This window comes from Sinocyclocheilus anshuiensis, unplaced genomic scaffold (genome assembly GCF_001515605.1).
Source record: "Sinocyclocheilus anshuiensis isolate Anshui unplaced genomic scaffold, SAMN03320099.WGS_v1.1 scaffold73, whole genome shotgun sequence".
Taxonomy (NCBI): Eukaryota; Metazoa; Chordata; class Actinopteri; order Cypriniformes; family Cyprinidae; genus Sinocyclocheilus; species Sinocyclocheilus anshuiensis.
The window spans coordinates 280,974-305,013 of NW_015536460.1; the positions used below are offsets into that span (position 1 = coordinate 280,974).

The 24,040-nt window shown below is 38.0% G+C and overlaps 1 protein-coding gene across 5 annotated transcripts in view; it reads right to left on the reverse strand.

Moving 5' to 3' along the window:
* Window positions 1-24,040, reverse strand: part of LOC107689177 (rab-3A-interacting protein-like) — a 38,785-nt gene that overhangs the window by 3,654 nt on the left and 11,091 nt on the right. For 2 of the 5 annotated variants that reach the window (XM_016487451.1, XM_016488203.1), the window contains exons 3-11: window positions 22,261-22,531; window positions 20,526-20,688; window positions 16,426-16,521; window positions 11,281-11,358; window positions 9,626-9,829; window positions 4,104-4,232; window positions 2,448-2,560; window positions 2,187-2,204; window positions 1,847-1,946 (exon numbers count right to left, since the gene is read on the reverse strand). In XM_016487451.1, coding sequence (XP_016342937.1) covers window positions 1,847-1,946; window positions 2,187-2,204; window positions 2,448-2,560; window positions 4,104-4,232; window positions 9,626-9,829; window positions 11,281-11,358; window positions 16,426-16,521; window positions 20,526-20,688; window positions 22,261-22,523 — 1,164 coding nt within the window. In that variant the 5' untranslated portion in view covers window positions 22,524-22,531. The remainder of the gene's footprint in view (window positions 1-1,846; window positions 1,947-2,186; window positions 2,205-2,447; window positions 2,561-4,103; window positions 4,233-9,625; window positions 9,830-11,280; window positions 11,359-16,425; window positions 16,522-20,525; window positions 20,689-22,260; window positions 22,532-24,040) is intronic. The other 3 variants (XM_016489591.1, XM_016490361.1, XM_016488910.1) reach the window with 3 other exon arrangements.

A 24,040-nucleotide genomic window follows, 5' to 3' on the forward strand; every position in this document is an offset into this window, starting at 1 on the left:
CACATACGTACGCAACCCAGGCAACGATTAGTTCTGTGAAACATAGCAAAACCAATGTTACACCGTGTCTACACCGGACGAGAGCGGCGCAACAAAATACTATAGAACTCATTATAATCAGTGATGCTGTCTACACTGGATGCGGCACGGTGCGGCACGACAAATCCCCGACAGAAAACTGCTGCTGCGTTCTATTTATGACGTATTGACACAAATGTAAAATTATTTTCAATGGTCGCTTTGTCTCGTCCAGTGTAGACAGACTTTAGCTGTTGCGGCGAGGCGTGACAACTGTCGCGTCCGGTGTAGACACGGTGTTAAGCCAAGTTCACACTACACGACTTTAAACGTCGGCAGATCGCTGTGCTGTTCAGACTACATGACTTGATTGTCTGTCTTTAAGTCGTTGTGGTGTTCACACTACGTGACTCTATGTAAATGATCCGCAACCGGGGGTTACACACTAAACAAGCTGACAACAACTCTGTCACCCAACGACTCTACAAACCACGTTTTGTCACGAAAACACACACGAGAATTGGAACGGGAATGACATGAAACAACACGTGAAACAGGAGTTGTTTATTTGAAAATGGATGTCGGGAAGAAATTAGCGCTGCAAGCTGTTTGCTCAATGAAAAATTTTGCTCCATTTATTGTGTCCAAACTTTTCTTTAGGCCATGTTGCTGCTGTTGTTTTTCTTCCGGGGGACCTCAACCCATGCCTTGCTCTCTCATTGGCTGTAGCTCGTTACGACACCTGACACCACGTGATGTCGAGTCGGCCGACCAGTCCAGATATTTGGCATGCTAGATATTTGTTTGCCGTCGGCGAGGTGTCGGCGACACGCTAGCGAGCCTCTTTGATGGATCGTTGTGTTGTTCACACATAAAGATTGCCGAGCGCCGATCACCCGCTGATTTCCCCCCGATCACAGCCCGACCTGTCGGCGAGCTCGTTAACTTGCAATTTGGGCTTAAAATCCTGTAGTGTGAACTAGGCATAAGGTAAAAATAAATGCATATTATAAGACAATTAAAGTGTTTTTTGACCTTGCATGCATGTCAACGCGTTGTTGGGGACTCCCAAAATCAAAATATGAACCTTCCGATATTTACACAGGTCCTACTTTTTGCATTATCATAAGCCTTCTTTTGTTCCGTTTTCCTCTTTTGTTTTTTTATCCGCCATCTCTATCTTTCTGTCGTCGCTCGGCTAATGTCCGTCCTGTGCACTGAGCGCTCTCTCCTCCGCATCATGAGTAGACACGCCCCTTACTGCTGATTGGCTACAAGTTTGTTTTGGTACTCAGCCCGACTCAGTTTTCTAAAGCGTTTTTGAAAAAATACATACCCCACCTTTAAGCACAGTATTTTATTTCAGAGGTTTTTTTTTTCGCTGGTCTTAAATCAGTCTTCAACCATTTTCCCATTATTTCATGAGTTTTTAATCTAGTCACCTTATCAAAGATACCAAATTTGCTGAAGTGAATCTAGATGAAACATTACAGCAGATTTCCAGGTCCCTTCTTTGCAATTGATGATTGATTTGGTAGGATGGTCTGATGTTAGAAGCATCAGCACATTGCCAAATATTTTCTGATATTAATGTTAAACTTTTAATATGTTCGCTTTGATATTTAAAACATTAATTCTACAACCACTGAAACACATAAATATGCTTTCTTTTCAATATGCAACACAACAAAATGAGAAATATATGAATATTTTCTGATGACGATCTACCCAAGCATCCATTTTTCACTAAACACCAAATAATAGGTGGCTTTCAAATAATTACAGAGGAGATGCTGTGAAATCTATAACAAGGCAATACCATACTCACCCGATAACGGCAAAACGGAGATACATAATAATAGTTGCTGGAGTCGCCAAACTTGATTCTGTGCTTGCAGGTTTTGGTTTGACCACACAGGGCACATTTCCTGCACAGCGGGAAAGAGATTGAAAGCTTTTAGAAATATATTATACTACAAACCTAATGGACATCTGAGGAGCGATTTAGGACTGTAAATTAACACTTGGGTGAATAACGAATATAGATATGAGGTACTGAGAAATGAACTCCCTGAAACAGACACTAGGGAAATCAAGACAAGGATTGGGAGACAGGGCGGCACGGGTCAGATCAGGGGGACTTAAGGGTCTGATCACGATTCACTTACACGAGAGTCTGTGCCATCCTGCTGCCACAGGAAGCCCGTCGGAACAAGAACAAAATCAACAAAAGGACACAAATACAGAAAGAAAGAATGACGAAAGAAAGTCATGCTGGCAGGCTGTTCAGTACACGTGATCCACACAACACTTTTAAGCACGATGAAATAAAAATAAACAGCAACATTAGAGAAATAGAGTATTTATAGATCTGTCAAACTATAGACACAGGCTTTGTGTCAAGTGACTGTAATTTCAGCCATACTCACTTGGGTCCTCCACACTCAACAGCAGATGCTTTGACCACCGGCAGAGGCTGGAATCCCACCGGCTCCACGCTCAGTGTGTTCTGTTCCACCGCCTCCAGGATCGCCGATCCGAGCTGTGGATCACACAAACTATACATAAGCCATGCACAAAATACACATTTAAAGAAGTGTCCTAAACTGTCCTTTCTCTTTCAAATAGCATTTGGAAGCCGGATTCAATTTACTGAGTCAGTTTGAATGAGTAGTTTTAATGAACTGGTTTAATGATGAATTACTGCTTCATTTTAATCATTACCCACAAGTTAAGCCCTTACCCCACCCAAAGGTTTTGATCAAAAGACCAAAAAAACTCTCTTAAAAAAGTGTTCTGTTGCATGCGTGTACAGTTTTTTTCATACCAATTTCGTTGTTTATAACTGAAATAAACATGCTTTTTGTACTATTTTTTTGTTCTATTCAACAATATATGGCACAGGCTTACCTGTTAAGTTTTTACAAAAGACTAATGTAAGACTTAATTTTGATATTTTTCTTTTTTTTCTCAAACTATAATAATGTCTTTAAAAAATTATTGTGCTGTAAAATCTATTTACATTCAAGACCATAAGCATAAAATTACTTTCATTTATATCCCAAGCCCAAAATACACTAGAAGACTATTATTTTGAAATGTTTATGCTTTACTACATCTAGCTGCTCATTCAAAAAGATGAGAGAGATAAAATATGCACTTATGAGCATCTACAGCATATTACAATATAAAGAAACCATAAAGTAAATGTTATAATTCATTAACAGCAGATCATAAGCAATCACTTGGCATAAATGCACTGTATTCACTGATAGCAAAATGCTCTTAAACAATGAGCCAGGACACAACTGTGCCATATTTTACTTTCAATGTGCAGCACTGATGTTTATTAAATCATAGACTTTTGAAGTTTAATAATCACATTAAGTCATATTGCAATCCCCAAATTTAAGAACTCTTACAATTATAAATTAAATTTAAGACTTGTTAAGAACCCTGAATAAAGTAATTGGTTTACAAACACTATGAAAACAGAGCATTTCTAATGTAAAAAAAATTAAAAGCACTTAGTAAAAGTAGGATATTTTTCCTCAATTTCACTGTAAAGTCTATATGCCTTAAAATGGTATTTTTTGCAGGTCAAGATGTACTTCTTGAGTATGTGCATAAATATATACATTTTGATTCTGCCACCTTAAATGATATGCTCAATGTTTTGTGCTAGATCAAAGCTGTTTGAAAATGTGAATTATACAATCTTATAATTTAAAGACAAAATTGCCCCATTGTACAGCATATGTGCAGTTATCAACTTTTCCATTAGTTACATGCAGTGTAGTGCATTACTTTTTTAATTAGGAAGCTTGACTTTAGTTAACTACTTCACATTATGAGCAGCGTGTAGCTTTGTAACCTAGTTTCATACAGTTGACATTCATGTTTTTAGCAATTCATGAGTAGATTCAACCAGCAGAGAGCAGCTGGAGAGCTCATTTATTAGCCCAGAGCTGTCACACTCGTATCGTGCTCACTGGAGCTAATAATTTACAGAAACTAATGTTTATCAAATAAAGTAGAAAGAAGGTGCTACTTAGTTCTACCGAGGGATGACAGCAGAAGCATACCTCACTCTTAGAAAACGTCAGACATGGGTGGATGTCTTCTCTGTAAATGCGCTCGAGGAAGGAGCAGCTTCTCTCCAGGATCGGCTCCTCTTTCCACACTTTGAACTCGTTGAAGAGCAGTGAATCAATCTAACAAACAAACAAACACATATTGTCAAAAACGCACACATACTATTTAATATCCACAATTATAACACAGATTTTAAAGTCCACAATGCTGGATGAAAGGAAGATGGTCAGGAAACTTTCATAAAAGATCATAAACTGTGTGGCTTCAGTCACAGTTCACTTTCATAATATGGAAAACAATGCCCAGTATGTAATCTTTTAAAATCTTCTTTTGTGATTCACAGAAGAAAGTCAAACAGAGGTGCATTTCCCCCAAGCATTGTTAGCCAACAATGATAGCAAGTTCTGTCATTAGCAACAGAGATGAACGATTTGGCGTTTCCTGAAACCAACAATAGCAAAGTTATGTGGTTGAACTGCAGCTGTGGTTAGAATTTTCTTGTTAGTATGACCTGGACTTAAATAGATCATGCTCTTGAGCAAAATAAGCAAGCTTGCATGCATGCATATATTCAACTTTATCTGCATACATACAGTATGCACAGGTCAAGCCATATATTCTATATAGAAAATCTGCTTGATTGTTTATATCATAGCAAAATGTACCTATATTATCACCCAGCTGTTTATGTAAAGGTAGATATACTGTCTAATCTAATCAGCTCCAATCTGCTAAACGCGACATCTATGTAAGGCATAGATGTTAGGATATTACAAACATCGTGATTTTCTGTAAAGCTGCTTTGGAACGATGTGTATTATGAAAAGAGCTATACAAATACATTTGACTTGACCTTAACTGTCTTGACTACTTTTCCTGATTCAACCCTAATAAGCTAGAAAACCTTTTCCATTTTTTTACAGGTATGATTGAGACGATTAGAACAAGAATTTCTCCTACTGACCATTACTGTCTACGTACATCTCAGTTCTGGCTGTGTATACTCAACACATTTTTAACCGGTCTCTCTTTCTCATCTTGTGGACATTTTAGGATATATTGTTTTCCTTCATTTTCTGTTTTTAGGTTTTGTTTGTACCAGTCTTTTGTCAGTTGTAAAGAGAAATTTAGTGAATGGTATAGTTCCATTATGTTTTAAGTACAGCATGGTGCAAACACTTCTCAAAAAGCCTAGTCTTTTTGGAACCTTTATTTTTAAATAATTATTGGCCAATTTCTAAATTATATTTTATATCTACAATTCTGGAGAAGGCTGTCTATTTTAATCAGATTTCAGATCTGTCCACCTCAAAATATCTAATGACCTTTTGCTCTCTGTCAATTTTGGCAACTGTGTAGTTGTTCTCCATTATCTTACCAGGATTTGACACTATAGATTATGGAATTCTTTTAGAGCATTTAATTCATTAGGCAGGGATTTGAGGCAATGCCCTTATACTGTTTTCTTCCAATTTAAAGGACAGAAGTTTTTCTGTGGAACTATGAAATGACTCAACTTCTTCTGCTTATAGAGTGTTTGTGGGGTGCCTCAAGGCTCCATTCTAGGTCCCATCTTGTTTTTCCTATATACATTACCACTAGGTCCTATTTGTCAAAAACACAATGTCACTTATCATTGTTATGATGATGACACACAGTTTTATTTTCCTTTGAAGGTCAATGATAGTTCCTTTTCGATACTACACTCGTACTGCGTCTTGCTAGACGCATATGGGGCTAAATTATATTTTATATCTAAAATTCTGGAGAAGGCTGTCTATTTTAATCAGATTTCAGATCTGTCCACCTCAAAATATCTAATTACCTTTTGCTCTCTGTCAATTTTGGCAACTGTGTAGTTGTTCTCCATTATCTTACCAGGATTTGACACTATAGATTATGGAATTCTTTTAGAGCATTTAATTCATTAGGCAGGGATTTGAGGCAATGCCCTTATACTGTTTTCTTCCAATTTAAAGGACAGAAGTTTTTCTGTGGAACTATGAAATGACTCAACTTCTTCTGCTTATAGAGTGTTTGTGGGGTGCCTCAAGGCTCCATTCTAGGTCCCATCTTGTTTTTCCTATATACATTACCACTAGGTCCTATTTGTCAAAAACACAATGTCACTTATCATTGTTATGATGATGACACACAGTTTTATTTTCCTTTGAAGGTCAATGATAGTTCCTTTTCGATACTACACTCGTACTGCGTCTTGCTAGACGCATATGGGGAAAAATACTTTTTTCTCCTGAACTGAAGCCTTTTTTCATTCATGCAATGAAACTGCACGCCCATTGGTTCGTGCAGTGTATTAAAAAACGAACCAATGGCTAGGCAGCGGAGCTGCACGAGCCTATGGCGACGAAGCCCGCCAAGCCTGCCAAAGCCCGCCAGAATGGGCGGGGCATCTGGCTATACAAGTGGGCGTTCGCCAAAGGATTCTCAGATTTCTTCTCCTTCAGCGACGACTCTACGCTCATCGCTGATCCTGAAAGCCTGCTCGCTGTTGACATGCCTTGCAGCTGGATTGAGACCTCCCTGCTCGGCTGACCGGCTCTCTTCGCCCCTCAGCATCGCAGTAGTTCCGGTCCTGTTCCCCTGCCGCCATCCGGCGATATTGAAATATCTTATTTCAAGCAGGTAAGCCCTATAAGAGCAAATTCTAGCGACGTTGTTGCAAATGTCACGCTGCGAGTGTGGCTCGTGCAGGGAATCTTGCACGATGCAGAAGGGCAGTGAGTGCGTCACCTGTCTGGGCAGCCCGCACGCAGAGACTGCTCTCTCACTGAGACGGAATGCTCTCGTTGAAAGCATGAGTCTCGCCCTTCTCCACTCGCGGACCGTCTTCACTGAAGGCAGCCCTGCTCTCCCGTTTCTCCTCTCTCAGCGAGCCTCGGAGAGGGAAACAGCGGGGTCAGGGAATAAGCAACCGGGTTGACCGATCTCACGCTCGACCGAACGCACGCTCATTGTTCCCCAGTCAGCGAATATCTTGTTCGACTCAGCCCAAATGAGAGCTGTAGTCATGCCGGAACAGGCTCTGGCCATACGGAAGCTGGCAACCTCCTTCGAGATTGGTACCACTCGCCCTCTCAAAGCGTTTCAAAGGATGCTGGGCCTCATGGCAGCGGCATTGCCAGCGCTACGGTTGGGTCTGCTTCGTATGCGTCCCCTTCAGCGCTGGTTGAAACCACAGGTTCCATCCCATGCATGGCGTCACGGACGCCTGCAGATCAGGGTGAGTCAGGCCTGTGTAACAGCCCTGGCCCCCTGGAAGAACTCCCGCTGGATGGAACAGGGCGTGGCCATGGGGATGGTTTGCAGAAGGACAGTTGTCACAACAGACGCCTCCAACTCAGGTTGGGGGGTGCTGTGCGAGGGCATACCGACTTTCGGGAGATCTTCGGCGAGGCCGAGGTGGACCTCTTCACTCTCACTGCCCAATTTATTTCTCAAAGACCAGGGACGCGTTGGCTCACGATTGGCCCAACCTCCTTCTTTATGTTTCAGCCTTCGAGCCTCCCAGAGTGAGTCTTCAACACAATTTCGGAGGCTAGAGCCCCATCTACGAGACGCCTCTACACCTTAAAGTGGTCTTTTTTCTCCGCTTGGTGTCTAAACCGTGGCAAAGTCCCTTATACTTCCGATTTGACAGAGGTATTGTCATTTCTGCAAGAGCTGCTGGATAAGGGACGCTCCCCATCCACGCTCAAAGTCTATGTGGCGGCTATAGCAGCCTCTCATGCCCCTATTGAGGGCCAATCGGTGGGCAGAAACAGCGCAGTTATCCGCTTCCTAAGGGGTGCCAGGAGGCTGAATCTGCCTCGTCCCCCTCGATCCCCTTCATGGGATCCGCCCCCTGTGCCGAAGGCCCTGAAGTGCCCCGCTTTCGAGCCGCTACAATCTGCCAACATTCGGTCGCTATTGCTGAAAACTGCTCTGCTTCTAGCACTGGCATCAGTAAAGCGAATAGGGGACCTGCAGGCGCTCTCTATTAGCCCTGCCTGCCTGGAATTCGGGCCTAACGACACCAAGTCGTCCTGAAACCAAGGCACGGTTACGTACCTAAGGTGCTCTCCACTCCATTCAGAGCACAGGTCATTACGCTCTCCGCGCTTCCTCCTTCTGAAGAGGACAGAGAGCTATCTCTGCTCTGCCCAGTTAAAACGATCTGAGAATCTATATTGAGCGTTCCGCCCCCTATAGGCGGTCGGAACAACTCTTTGTCAGCTTCGGTAACTGCACCAAAGGGCTTTCGGTCACAAAGCAAAGACTCTCTAGATGGACAGTAGACTCCATCTTGCTAGCGTACTCTCCTTTGGGCCTTCAATGCCCCATTGGAGTATGGGCCCACTCGACTAGAGGCATCGCCTCGTCTTGGGCATGGTCCAGTGGTGTGTCCATTGCAGATATTTGTGAGGCAGCCAGCTGGGCTTCGCCATCCACATTCGCAAGGTTTTATAACCTGGAAGTCCCGGCCTTGCAGGCCAGGGTCCTTTCCGCTTGAAGTGGCACGCGCTGCGTAAACAGATATGGCAGAGAGCCCTTGGCCGTATCACGCCCAAGTTCTCTAGCTTTGTTACCAGGCTGGGTGTGACCTCAGGAAGCTCAGCCCGTCTTAGCCTTGGGTTGTTGTTAACTTCTCTATGGGCATTGGTTGCTAATGGAAGTTTGATACTTTTAGTCGTTCCACTTCATTAGCACAGCGTGATTGTACTGTGTTCCCATATGCGTCTAGTAAGACGCAGTACGAGTGTAGTATCGAAAGGGAACGTACTCGGTTACTAACCGCAGTAGACGCAGTACTCGTTCCCGTATCTCAGGGAACCAGGGCCGTGCACAGACCTTTTGAGGGGCATGTGCTGAAACTGAAAAAGGGCACCCCCCCCTTTATGACAAATGAAATAACGCAAAATAATAGTCTCAAAAGCTTTAGATTTATTCACTATTAATAACAACCATTATGTATGTATATATATATATATATATATAGGGTTTCTTAGGTCTATAGGTCTACATGTTATACACTATTATAATGACATATGATATGGCTTTTAAAGACTGGTAAAGGGTGACCAATATCATTGATTTATTGAAGGAAAAAAAAACAACACCATCACCAAAAAAAGGGCACTTCGGAATGTAAGGGCAAAAAGGGCATGTGCTCTGCACAGATTGAGCACTACCTGTGCACGTGCCTGCAGGGAACCGAGGTTACATTAGTAACCGAGTATGTTTTGCATTAACCTCCTTGCTGGATTATCAGAGTGAGATCAATACATACAGTAAACAGCTGTAAAATTCAGTGAAAAGTTCAGTGTGTAGTCAAAAAGAGCACTGGATATGTAGGGAGATTAAGCTACATATGAACTCTTTAGATAAAATACATTTGCTTGTGATTAAAAAGACATCAATGGCTGACATGGAACAAACCCGGGGATATATGGGAAATTTCCGTAGGAGTGATGCTACCTACACAAATGGTCGTTCACCACTAGATACAAACCTCTTTACACTCACGTACAATGGGCTGCGTCACTGCGACCTCCTGCTGGCTGCCCAACATGGCGCTGCTCGTGCTCTTGTTTCGAGCGTGGCCTTTCTTAAAAGCGGCTTTGGGTCCGGGGGGCATTTCTTTACAGGGGGATGTGGGAGAGGTTGACAGGACCAGAGTCTTCAAAGCAGCCACTTCGGCCTGAAGAACATCAATCTGAATCCAAGAGGAAAGACCGGTGAGATTTCAGGGGTTTAAAATCAGGTATTTACAAAACATAACATGCACAAAATAAAAAAAAACCCTGAAAAATTAATAAAGATATTAGAGGCCATTCACATGTTTTCTGCATTAAAAATCTGAGACGCAAAACGATGAAGAAAAGACGTGAACCTCCGATGTGTGTGTGTTTTGTTTTATTAGTTTATTTTCTTTAGTTCCTATCTTCTTATCTCATACCTTCCTCACAGGACACATGAGAGTCACTGAGCTTTTTCTAGTGTATCTTTTCTAGTGATTCATCATGTAATTTTTGTTAGATTAAAAAAAGCTAAGGATATGACCAGCATTCTATCAATTTAAACAATGCATTTGATGCATAAACCATGTCATTCCCCCCCAAAAAAAACCTGAAGTCACCTCAGCTTTGTTTGCTCACCAAAGCATCATTTTACTCTCATTTGGCAAATGGGGAAAGTTAATTTTAAACCCGGTACAATGAGTCTCAGTCGGCAGATGTGTGTAGGTTTCACACATGGTTCATCCAGTCATATTTATAATATTGTCTATTTCAAACTCGTGTGCTTCCTAATCTTAGTCCAAGTTTTGTTTTCTTCAATGGATTTTAGGTCAATCTCTTCCAGTGTTTTCGGTCTTAAAAAATATTCTGTGAGTCTTTCAGTGTGAGAAAAAGCTGCAAATGATTCAGAGCGTGAGTGAACCGTTTGAATGAATCAAACTTAATCATGAACAATTTCAGACCTTTTTGCAAACCCATTTCTAAAGTTGTGATTTTAAACAGCTGATAGAAAAAACTCAAGACTTAATCACTAAAATATTATAAGAAAAATAAAAAGAGTTTTCAGATCAGTATACAGTAATCTACATTGACATACAAGGATTTATGAGTAATATTTTACTGGCGATAGTGCTTCAGTAAATCTATTTTCAGAGTCTATCGACGCCCCTGAATCCAGCACAAATTGGGTTAAGACATACTTTTTTGGGTGTTAAATAACTGTGCAAATACCAGTAAATACTACTGCAAACCTTAGTAAAGAATTTTACATGAATCATTTAAATAATCTCCTCCCATAAATTCACCGTCTGAAAGGGAAACTCCTACAAATGCGTATGCAATAAGGTCAGACACACAAATAACTGTCCACACCTTTTCATCTCTAATTTTTTTCACTGTGTCTTTAGTAAATCTTGACATTAGGTTTGTTCTAGTGCAAGTTGTTAGTAAATCTGGCCTATAAGATGTTATAAATAAATAAATAACCTCAGTTTAAGTTCAATCTTTTGTCTTGGTGACACTGACAGATATTAATGGTTTAGTTTGTTCTTAATTAGCTTTTTCTTCTCTGAACTTCACTGTATTCTCTCGTTTAGCTAGTTTATTTGTAATCATGTAGAAAGTGCTGTTTCATGTCAGCATTACTCACCTTTCCCAGTGCCTCCTTCAGTTGTTTTTCAGCAGTGGCTTGCTTCAGGTTTGCTTCGTGCACCATCTTATGAGCCTCCTGTTGACAACGTCACAGATCAGATCCACATTAAACACAGACTCATCTGAGAATAACCCACACCAAGAGACAACTCTACCACACCAGACCAGACCAGAGGAACCTGGCAGAGCAGCGCAATGGTAGGATGAGGACACTCAAGGACTTTAAATAAACGCAAAAGATGAGGGAAAACAGAAAGACATGAAAAAGGAAAAAATATATATATGAGGACAGTATGAAATGCATAACAGAGAAGGGGAAGTGAAACTTCAGAGCAGGTTACCTAAACACTCAGCACATCTGGATTCATATTATGTGAAGATCAACATAATGTACGTCATCCGTTGACCCTGTCCACATGATTAGAGAAGCTTCAGTTGAAGTATTTGGAAGTGGACACTTGTTTAATTCAGTAGTATTCTTTAATAACTTTTGAAATAAGCCTGGGTATTGACACAAGTTTCACAATTTAATTAGTTTCTGATTCACAAGTTCTCAGACTTGATTCTGATCTCGATTCATTTGGAAATATTCCAGGTATGCCTACATGCCAATTTTGTTAAGCACATCAAGCAAAATTAACATAAAACCCCATTTCCAAAAAAGGGGTGTAAAATGCAATAGGAATCTTGTCCCTTGTCTGGGACTCTTTAAACATTATTTAAGCTGTATTTGACCATCCGTACTGTATTCTGTAAATATAAACACATTGCGATTTTGATAGATGCAACACACTCAAAAAAGTTGGGACAGAAGCAAAATAAAAGTGAAAAGTTGGTAATAGTTGATGGTGTCATTTTTGGGTAAAACTACCAATACCAGTCTTTGCAAGCAAAGATGGGTCGTGGATTAGCACTTTGAGCCAAACTTAAAGAGATAATTGTGAATCTGTTCAAAAATAACATTTCTCAATGCAAGATTGCAAATAATTTAGCCACCCATCGTTTCTATGCAGAGATGCTGTCAGGTTCTCTGGTGCGAAAGACAGTGGAAATGTGCACTGTGGTCAGGAAAGTCCACATTTCTGCTTGTTTTTGGGAAAAACAGACATCGAGCTCTCCACTAGAGGTCTGCGCGGGACTGTTTTTTTAGTCCCGCTCCCGCAAGGTTCTATTCCGCACCCACCCGCTCCCGCTATATATTCACTCTTTGTTCAAAAATAAAAATGTAGGTTGTACAAAAATAGCCTATTAGCTATTCTTATTCGTCTTGTCAAAATACTACATTCGTTTGACATTTTTCTGTTTCAGGAATTTAATCCCGCGGCGCAAAAAATCCGGTCGGGTCCCGCGGGAGAGCTGCAGGAATGCAGACCTCTACTCTCCACGCCAAAGACACAGGGACCATCCAGACTTTTATCAGCGACAGGTGCAAAACCCTGCACATCTGTCACTGTATGAGAGTAGATCAGTGCCTAAGGCAAGAGTGACTTGCATATGTGTGAAGGTACTATTGAGGCTGAGGCATATATTGGGATTGTACAGAGACATATGCTGCCATCAAAACAAAATATTTTCCCAGGAAGTCCCTGGTCAATAGTCAGGCCTCATTCACATGTACAACAACAGTGTGGTTTTGCAGGCACAGAGTGGATGTGCTTGACTGGTCTGTGTCATGATGAAGAGAATAAGGCAACAAGGACCACAGACTGTTGAGGTTAAAGGCTGATTTATACTTTTGCGTCGAAGCTACGCCGTAGCCTTTACACCGTAGGCTATGCGTCGCTTTTCATTTATACTTCTGCTTCGTTGTCCGTGTCGACGTGCAATTACACATGTAAACCACTAGTCTGCAGTGTCCACGGGCATGTTGCTGGTGTAACCCAGTGTCAGGCAAAAGCCGAAGAAGAAGCAGCTTATCGGAGAAGCATCAGCCGTGACAGTAAAAGATGGCATTCTTTCAATCTCCACAAGGAATGGTACCATACGGCAGATCAACATTGTCGCGGACAACTGAGTGATGTATATGCTATGTTGTATAATAAATAATAAGACACTTGTTATTTGCTTTGTTTTATTTTAAAAAAGGTGTAACATTAAAATATGTTTAAGTGAAGAAAAAAAAACACAATACATACGGAGGGAGGGGTTCTAGCAGACCAATCACAGCGCTTGCGATCCGCGTAGAATTGACGCGCTGTGACATTTTTGGAGAGGTGCACATCAGGCTACGGCGTAGCTTCGACGCAGAAGTATAAATCAGCCTTAAATCTTGTATCAAGCTAGAAAATTCCACTTACAAAACTGGAGCAATTAGTATTCTCAATTAATAACAAATAAAAATTTATATTAAAATGAAAGGTGATGTAACAGTTATAAACATTCCTCTTTCCCAACTTTTTTTTGGAGTTTGTTGCAGCCATTAAAAATCAACATTTGTTTATATTTAAAAAATACAATTAAGTTGGTGAGTGAAAACATTGGAGATCTTTTCTATTCTTTTATTTCTTTGAAGCAGATTGTAGATTTTATTGCATTTATTAACATGTCCCAACTTTCCTGGAAATGGGATTGTACAATAGAGTGCTGCAGGGATGACATATTTTTGTAGGTGAAAAATCCGGAAACATGTTAGCATTTTAGTACTTCCAGTTCCATCATCCTGAAGTCAATGTTTTTTTTTGTTTTTTTTGGTCAAATGCCTGAAATAAGGTCAGTGGTTAATTTAACACAAGCCCAATCTATTTTCACATTTGTGACCCTGGAATACAAACCCAGTCATAAGTAGCACAGGTATATTTGTAGTAATACATTGTATGGGTCAAAATTATCAATTTTTCTTTTATGCAAAAAATCATTAGGATATTAAGTAAAGATATTTTGTACATTTCTTACTGTAAATATATCAAAACTTCATTTTTGATTAGTAATATGCATTGCTAAGAACTTAATTTGGACAACTTTAAAGTGCGATTTTTTCAATATTTTGATTTTTTTTTTTTTTTTGCACCCTCAGAGTCCAGATTTTCAAAGAGTTGTATCTCGGCCAAATATAGTCCTATCCTAACAAACCATACATCAATGGAAAGCTTACAGTATTTATTCAGCTTTCAGATGATGTACATTTTCAAAAAATGTACCCTTATGATTGGTTTTGTGGTCCAGGGTCACATTTTATTCTACAACATAAAATACTTTTGGAATAGCGCCTTAAGTTTTTATCGGTCTTGAAAAAGGCAGAACACGTGCTAAATGCTAACACATGGCTAAATGGGGCTACGGAGTTTGTCAACAGTTTGTTCAGTTGAACTTCAGTTTTATTTTCAAAGCAGCTAAAGCAATGTGAAGTGGACTAACATCTGCTGAACTCTAATTTTCATGGCACCCTAAAACCAAATTATGCAGTGAATCATTGCGAAACAGTTTCAGCTAGATAACGATCTGAACATCAATTTCTGGGATTGTTACTAAAGTTTGTTAAAAGGTCAAAACAGATGGGAGGTTTTGATGTGAACTCATTAACAACCCTGATAGCACACGCACGTCACGTGTGATTTTATGGACTATCATTTATGGGGCACTTGCTATACTATATATAGTAGATGATGTTTATGAATGTGCCTTTTTGTATTTGCTCTTTTTATGCAACAAATTTGTATGTTCAATTCTTTGTGAATCCTGTTTGTTCTTTGTGAATTTCAGTTTGTTTTTCAAACATAAACAATTAAATACACACAGAGTTTTAATAAATATACACTACCAATCAAAATTTGTGGCAAGTTTGAAAGAAATTAATACTTTTATACAAGTATATACTATAAAAGATTTCCATTTCAAATAAATACTGTTTTTAATACATCTGTTTTCAATATTGATAATAACATGAAATGCTTCTTGAGCAGAAAATTAGCACATTAGGGGCCAGTTTTACTAACAGCTTGTGTCAGCGCAAACGGTCTTTTGGTGTTAAAATAGTACTGTCAGGTTTTACTAAAGACGCGCAGTGACGAATTAGCACCGAAAAAGGCGTGGACACAGTTATTTTTGCGCCTGACCTTATTGAATATGCATTTTTAGGAGTTTCCCTTTCAGACACAAAAGTTATGGGAGGAGAGTATTCAAATGAATCACACAACGCGTTTTACTAACGTTTGCGCTCGTCAAATTACTAGTATTTTCGCCATTATACTAGGAGTCACGCAATACCAGGTCTATCAAAACTTCTAGCAAACCTTCATTTTTGGCCTCTGGTTCTTTTCAACATAGTGTGGTGCTGCTTTATTTCTTTATACTTTATTTGTGACTACGCAAATTGATGCTGCACTTGGTATATTGCGTTGGTCGATATGCAAATGAGATGTTGCGTCTGTGTTCTTTCATTTGTGCATTGTTAGTAAATCACCCGAAGAAATTCGGCGCTGTTTTGGAATTGCGTTCTCGGGCTAATTTGCCCTGTTTAGTAAAACTGGCCCTAGAATTATTTCTGAAGGCTCGTGTGACACTGAAGACTGGAGTAATGACTGGTGAAAATTCAGCTTTGCCATCACATAAATAAATTAAATTCTATAATATATTAAAATATTTTATTTTAAATTGCAATAGTATTTCACAATATTACTGTTCTACTTTAATCTTGATCAAATAAATGTAGCCCTGAGAATAAGAGACTTTTTAAAAAATCTTCCCAAAGACCCCAAACTTTTAAATGGTAGTATATATAGAGATTAATGCTGTACAGTTGCTTTGACACAATCTGTATTGTTAAAAGTGCTATATAAATAAAGGTGACGTGACTTGACTTAAAAAATACTGATTATGACTGCATTGTTAACATGGTGCTTGTAAATCAAAAAAATAATTAAATATGATTCTTCTGTTCACAGTGACAAGTTTTACTTATTGCATATATAAAATATACCCACCATACAAATAATATAATTTCACTATTCACACTGTTACACTTTTAAGGTAAGGGCTGAAGTGTGGAGAGAGTGCCATCAAAAACAGGTTTAGTTCTGTACTGAATTATTTGTCTATTTGAGTTAACCCATCACAGTGCTGAGTGTTCAGGATAACTCCAGACGATCAAGTGCTTCCAGACACACACAGATCTGCTCTGTCATTTGGCAAAAGAAACCAAACAAACCTCAAAAAGGCTAGCAGTGAGTTCCTCCAGCTCCTGCCCCAGCTGGTCTCTCACTTTAGAAAGCCTCTCACACTCCTCGTCTTTTAACTTAAGCTCCTTCAGACACATGCAATGACATGAACAGAATACACAAATGAAAAACAGAACTGAAAAACAGGGAATGTACGGCTCATTCTCTCATTTAGCCCATTACTTCAATGTAAAAGGGTGGATGATACAACACACACTACAGTATTGTTTTACAAAAAAAACGAAAAAGTACTATTGGAAGAAACAATAAATGTATGGTTTCTTTTTGGGTGACATTTTAATGACAACAGCAGATGCAGGCTGGATTCGAACCTGTGGTTATTATTGTCTTATTAGTGTTAGCTGAAACTATTGTTTTTGTTAATTGAAAAAGTTAAAAGTTTAAAAGTTGTTTTTGTTCATTCAAATACAGCTGAAATAAAATTAAATAGAAATATTAGAAAAATAAAAAAGTAAACTTATTTTTTTCAGTTAGCTTCCAAGGCAACATTTCTACTTTTCATTTAAGTTTTTAAGTGGAAGTACTACACTGATTTAACACTGAAATTAAAGTGAAATAGAAATATAAAAATAATAATAAAAATGACAAAAGCACATAAAATTACAAGAAAAGTGACTAAATTTAAATGAAACTATAAAAATAACAGCTAATTCAAAATATAATATAATAGTATAGAAATAATTCTAAAACAACACTATTGCTAGGACATGTCTCACATTAATATATGCTTGGGTTTAAAATATGGTTTGAGATCAGTATGTATCTTTGTTTGTTTGTCTATCTAAAGACATTTTATTCAGCTAAAAATTATTTATTCTGCAAGAATGCAAAACAGAAGATTTATTTTTTCAAATAAACTGCTGTTAAACTTTTAACTTATCAAAAAAAAAAAACTGAAAAACAAATTAACCAGCAAAAACTGTTCAACACATTCATAATAATAAGATAACCATAATAATAAGAACCATTATTAATCATTAAAAACCAATAATAATCGAGCACCAAATCAACATATTGGAATGATTTCTGAAGGGTCATGTGACACTGAAGACTAGAGTAATTATGCTGAAATTGCCATTACAGGAATAAATGACATTTTAAAAATAGAATTGGAACATAAAAATAGAAAACATATGTAGAAAATCTTTTAATGACTGCATTAGGTTACGCTGAGATGTTGAGATGTGATGGAGTGTGTTCAGATGCAGTCAATCAGTATGAGGAACTCATATCAGACTAATATCTATGTGCTCCTGTGCACATGTTCTCAACAGCCGGCTATGTAATAACAAGGATAAGACTTTTATTACTAGCTTTTTTTATAGAAAACCTTGTGGAATAATTAGTGCAATATCACACACTTTAAAATTTAGTTTCACTCAGACAACAATTTAAAGTAGGCATGAAATTAAAATTCACTGTATTTATTTTGTAAATGCATGATATGTATACTCATTGTGAATGATTCATCCACATATTTAAATTTTTGTTTAATGTAGAAGCAACGTGACAAAAAAAATCGTTTAATCACTGCATTTTCGGGTGAAATGACAGACTTCCTGGTGATGTATAGCAGACTTCTATCATTTAGTTTGCATAAACCCACACTTTTCTTATAATCAACTGTAAGCTCACATTTAGATGTGCCTCCATCCAATCAACAAACGATTAACTGAATCAAGTCCCCCATTTTTTATGTTTGATTATCAGTTTCACTTAAAAGCTCTGTTGCTATCTCTGTTATGTTGCAACTTTAAAATGTCATGTAAGCAATTAGTCTGACAGAAATCTTTCCTGTGAATGATTCATCCACATATTTAAATTTTTGTTTAATGTAGAAGGTGACAAAAAAAATGGTTTAATCACTGCATTTTCGGGTGAAATGACAGACTTCCTGGTGATGTATAGCAGACTTCTATCATTTAGTTTGCATAAACCCACACTTTTCTTATAATCAACTGTAAGCTCACATTTAGATGTGCCTCCATCCAATCAACAAACGATTAACTGAATCAAGTCCCCCATTTTTTATGTTTGATTATCAGTTTCACTTAAAAGCTCTGTTGCTATCTCTGTTATGTTGCAACTTTAAAATGTCATGTAAGCAATTAGTCTGACAGAAATCTTTCCAGTAAACTTCACCCATTATGCTAATAAACTAATAAACTTTATCCACTGGACAATGCGCACACTTTTAAAAAAGACAAAGGTGACGTGTGACATCTATTTGATCTTTGATAATGCAAAACCTGCTGAAGCATGCTTATAACTGCAAGTGAAAAAAACTAAACATAACAGACTCACATGTGTAACAAACTTCACATTTTTTGTGCCCACAATAAATCAGAATGTCCACTCCTAGTAGAAAATCTAGAGCTGTGTCTGAGCGGAACAGAAAAACTAAATAACAATCCTTTTTCAAATGCACCAATTCACCATTTTTGGTAGAAAACTATATGTGAGTGTTTATATTTAGCAAACGGTTCTTGTCCGGCATTTGTTGAACACATTTCTCTCTTCACAAAACGGCTCTTTTGTGGCTGTGCTGAGCTGCTATATTCAGATCATGTCACAATATTTCATAAATACTGATAATGACATGATTTTTCCATAAAGGAAAAGGACAGATCAACCTGGAATTAATAGAACATTAAACATCAGTGGCGGTTCCTCACTTCATGTCATGTCAACTTTTGACTATCAGCATGAAACCTGGTCTACTCTGCAGCTTATTTTGGCCCAGAAACATCCACTTAGATAAGAAAATAATATGACATAACCAGACAAACCTTTGTTTGATATGCCATTTAGGGGCAGGACTGTCTGTTTGATGATACCACAATATTAAATTAATATGGAAAAAAAATCATATTGTTATTATGTTGTTTACATTCAGCATGCGCGTTCTTTCGCAGAACGTAATCAGCATTGTTTATGTTCAGTAGAACATAAACAACTCTCATTACATTGATTACGTTCTTGGGTACTCTCCAAAATGGCGGAAGACGGTAACTCGGGGAGAAGAATTGCTGAATAAATAAAGTTATTATTGTTTTCTTTTGCTCACAAAAACTATTTTTACCGATGTCCTTGCTACGTTTCTGTGCGTTGATCGTGGTAATATCCTTGCTGTCTATGGAGGGACAGAGAGCTCTCAGATTCCATCAAAAATATCTTAATTTGTGTTACGAATATGAACGAAGGTCTTAAGGTCTCACGTTATGTCAATCACGTTTACACACTGCCTCTGAATTTTTGTCCGTCATAAAAAAATTGGGATTGGGTTTGATTTTTTCCATTTTTCGCATCCGTTGCAAGCATTTTGAGAGGTGTTTTGACAGTTCAGAGCCACCGTACAAGCGAACGCTAAAATCCAGAAAGGCGATTGTCAAATCCTCACTGCTTGAAGACTCCATTTAGTGCTGTTTTGCAAATTATTTCGCAATGGATTAATTAATACGCATCATACTCAGTGTGCAAGGTTTCTGTGCGTGACAAATTTTTAGGATTTCGAATATGAAAAAACACATACGAAAATGTCGGAGTCAGTGTGCAGAGACCTTTACGGGTTTGGAACGACATTTCATTTTTTGGTAAACTATCCCTTTAATATGCAATACACGCTGCTACATTAAAGAGTGCCAAAACAATATTTATTGTTTGGATTTTAAAATAAATTTGACAGAATTTGTAAGTTGAGACTTTGTTTCATATCTCAAATAGCAAAGCAAAAAGTGATTTACTGGATAGCAGGCACACTACAAATAATGTTTAGTGAAGTTTTGTTCACTACACACATCAACTGAAAACAGCATAGACTAAATGATCGATTGGTTAATCAAACTGAGAATTAATAAAAAACGAGAAATCACCATTTTCAACCCAGCCCTAGATATCTGTTGTGAATTACATTGTGTCCTAACCAGAGGCATGTGATAAAAGGTATATTTTCAGAGTCTGAAAATTTGTTTGTGATGTTCGTAATTTCTCATTTGTTTTGGTTTATTGCATCAGCTAAATTAATAAATGTAAGTTTAGATCTGTGAATGTCATTGGTTTAGTGGCTCACCCATTGTGCTTTGGCGAGCTCCTCCTTTAGCTTCTCGTAGCCTTTCTCTCGGACCTCCATAACTGATGGACTTCTGAGACGGGACAGACTGTCTGCGCTCAGGCCCAGAACATCCTCTCCATCAGCTGATGGGACGTTGCCATCCACTGCAGGATCATTTCCACTGTGGAGACAAACATCAATTTGATTTAGAAACTTTCTCTTCAGTCTAAAAAGAGCTTTTATTGAAACTAAGGTGAGGGATATTTTATGGATAACTTCCCATAAAAGTAAGAATTGTCCATTTTGATTTCATGATGACTTAAACTCCATCAGACCATCACAGATAAAACATCCAGGTACATAGAGTACTTGTCAAACGTTTGGAAACATTATGATTTAAGTGTTTTTAATGAAGTCTCTAATGCTCACCAAGGCTGCATTATTTGACCAAAAGTACAATAAAACTGCAAAAAATTGCAACAAATTTTTATTTGAATATATTTTCAAATGTAATTTATTTTTGTGACGCAAAGCTGAATTTTCGGCATTACTCCAATCTTTAGTGTCACATGATCCTTCAGAAATCATACTAATATATACCGATTTGCTGCTGACTTATTTTGGTGCTCAGTTAATAATGTTTTTATTACTATCAATGTTAAAAACAGTTTCAGCTGCTTAATATTTTGTGGATTTGTTTTTTCTTAGGATTCATTGCTGAATAGAAAGTTTAAAAGCTTATTTGCAGAATAAAAGCATTAATTTCTATTAGAACGCAACACACACACATAAATATTGAGTAGCACAACTGTTGTCAACATTGATAATAAGAAGAAATGTTTCTTGAACAGCAAATAAGCATTTTAAAATATATTACAATAAAAACATCTTTAAAAAATATATATACTTTTTTAAATTGTAACACTATTTCACAGTATTAGTGTTTTACTGCATTTTGAGCACATAAATCCAGCCTTGGTGAGTAGAAGAGTTCATTAAAAACATTTAAAAATTGTAATGTTTTCCAACTATTGACAAGTACTGTAGATCATATCCAGATACATCTGCTATTGCTCATAAGCTTTTGATGGCATCTCCTCAAAATAATACAAAATACTTCCTTTTTGGCTTTTGCCAAATACAGTGGGGCAGGAAACGGAAATGGGACTGGGACACAGTGTTGCATCACTTTTGTTCAATATGACATTCACTCAATCGTTTCTCATGTCGTTCCACCCCTGTACGACATAACTTTCTACTCTACAGCATAAAAGCAGATATTTTGAACAATACTGGCAACCAAACAGTTTTTGTGACCAATGACTGAAAAAAAAACATCTCAAAATATCTTCTTTTATGTTCCATAGAAGAAAGAAAGTCATAGAGCTTTGGAGCGACATGAGGTGTATTATACACACACACACATATATATATAGTTGGTTACTAAAATTAAATGACTGGAGTAGCTTGTCAAAATACATCCAGTATAGACAGTGTTCCCAAGTCCATGGTTTTCCCATAGAATTGGGCTACTTTTACACTGTTGCCACAGGTTGTTTTTTAGTCCACAGGTTAAAGCAATCTCCCCAGAACACAATTGTGATGAAGGAGACCCCTGACTGAGTGGAAACCCATGGAAAAAAATGTGTTTGGGCTTGTTTTTAATATTGATTGAGCTGGTTTTGTTTTTCAGACCTGGTAACCCTGAGTGTAGACACTGTGTTTGGTTCACCTACTGTTTCTGGAGTCTTACCTGCCATTGAGGGTGTCCTCTGTGCCCAGGTGACGGGGGGTCGAGTACACGGGCTGGGTGGGCAGCTGGTCGGCTCTGAGAGCATTGGGTGCATTCTGGCTAGAAGTCAAAGCGTGTGTGCGGTACAGTGTGCTGGGGGGAGCGTTGTGCTTTGGTGGGCTCGGGTCTATAACCCCATGAAGATCTGGGGTGGTGGGTGACGCCAGGTTCACCTCATGGAACCCTTCGAGTGGTTCACTGGCCATAGCCGCAAATATCTTCATACAGTGATCTGTGCAAACTTCAGGAGTATAGGCAGTTCAATTACGAGAGTAAATAAAAGCAAAATCCAATGACTGACCAAAACCATCTCATTAGGATGCACACAATTACATATTTTTAAAAAAGACTCGTCAGTGCTAATAGCTAACTTGCCCTGAATGATTATATAATATAATGGTAACACTTTACAATAAGGTTTGGTTTCATTTGTTAACATTAGTGGTGAGCGACCAAGATCTTTTTTAGTTTATTTCACAGTAACAATATATATCACAACATAGTTATTTTTTCTTTAAATAAAGTCCTTATGATATAAAAATTTTTGATACCATAAAAATTTCCACCAGTGTCAATATCACAAAAAACTGATAAATACTAAATAATAATAATAATAATAAAACCTCAAGATCGCTGAAGACAAGTACTCAGGCAGCGATTAAATAAGAATAAGAAACTACTTATAAGCAATAGGATAAAAAAAAACTACAGTAGAACAAATGAATAAGAAATTATACATACATTGTATAAACAGGGTTTCTGCAGACATGAACAAGTTAAATTTAAGACTTTTTAAGACCTTTTTAATACCACCTTATATGAAATTTAAGACCTAAACCTGTAATGGAAATACACATTTTATTTATTCTGTATTCTGCTAACTTACTGCAATTCCCTCTGATGACGCAGTAACTTACCGCGGGGAAGAAAAAATCTTGGGTCTGTCCAATGATTGTAAACAGTCATTAGGTCCGTCAGATTGAAGATATTTTAGCGGTAATGAGACCAAAAATATTTAAGAATCCAAATCCCATCGAATCCGAATTTAAGACATTTTAAGACTTTTTAAGGCCTTATATTAGGAAAACGTTATTTAAGACATTTTAAGACTTTTTAAGGACCCGCGGACACCCTGATAAAGCAATCAAATGTAAAAAAAAAACAGCATATTCTTCACTGTGCAAATTAGATATATATTTCTTCTTATTACAGTTACAAAAGAGATTTTCTCTCTTCTGTTGTTTGATTAACAGACAGCAGGAATATTAGACTGCTGTCACTTTAAGAGCTGCCTGGATCCAATATACTGTTACACGTTTTCTTTTCAGCTGTTTGCGTTCACTTAAGACCTAAATTACTGTGTTTACGAGGATACTTGCAAAGATGGGCATTTTGACAGATACAAGTGTGTGTATTTAACCATTCAAGGCCTATAAGGGTGTACTCACACTAGGCATGGTTGCCTTGAACCGTGCCCGAGCGCGATTATCCCCCCTCCCCACTCACCCGCTGGCCTGCACTCACACTTGCACTAAACTTTCCGGGCCGGAGCACGCATACGTCATGTATGAGATAATGGAGAAAACCACTTTCACTAATATTCTGCCGAATAATTAATAATAATTCATTTATAATTTATGTTGTGCGTTGATTTTCACATGTATGTATCAGAAAATTATTACGGAGGCAGCTGATGTTAATTATATAATTTGCAGCTTTAATCGCAAACTACATTTCCTGT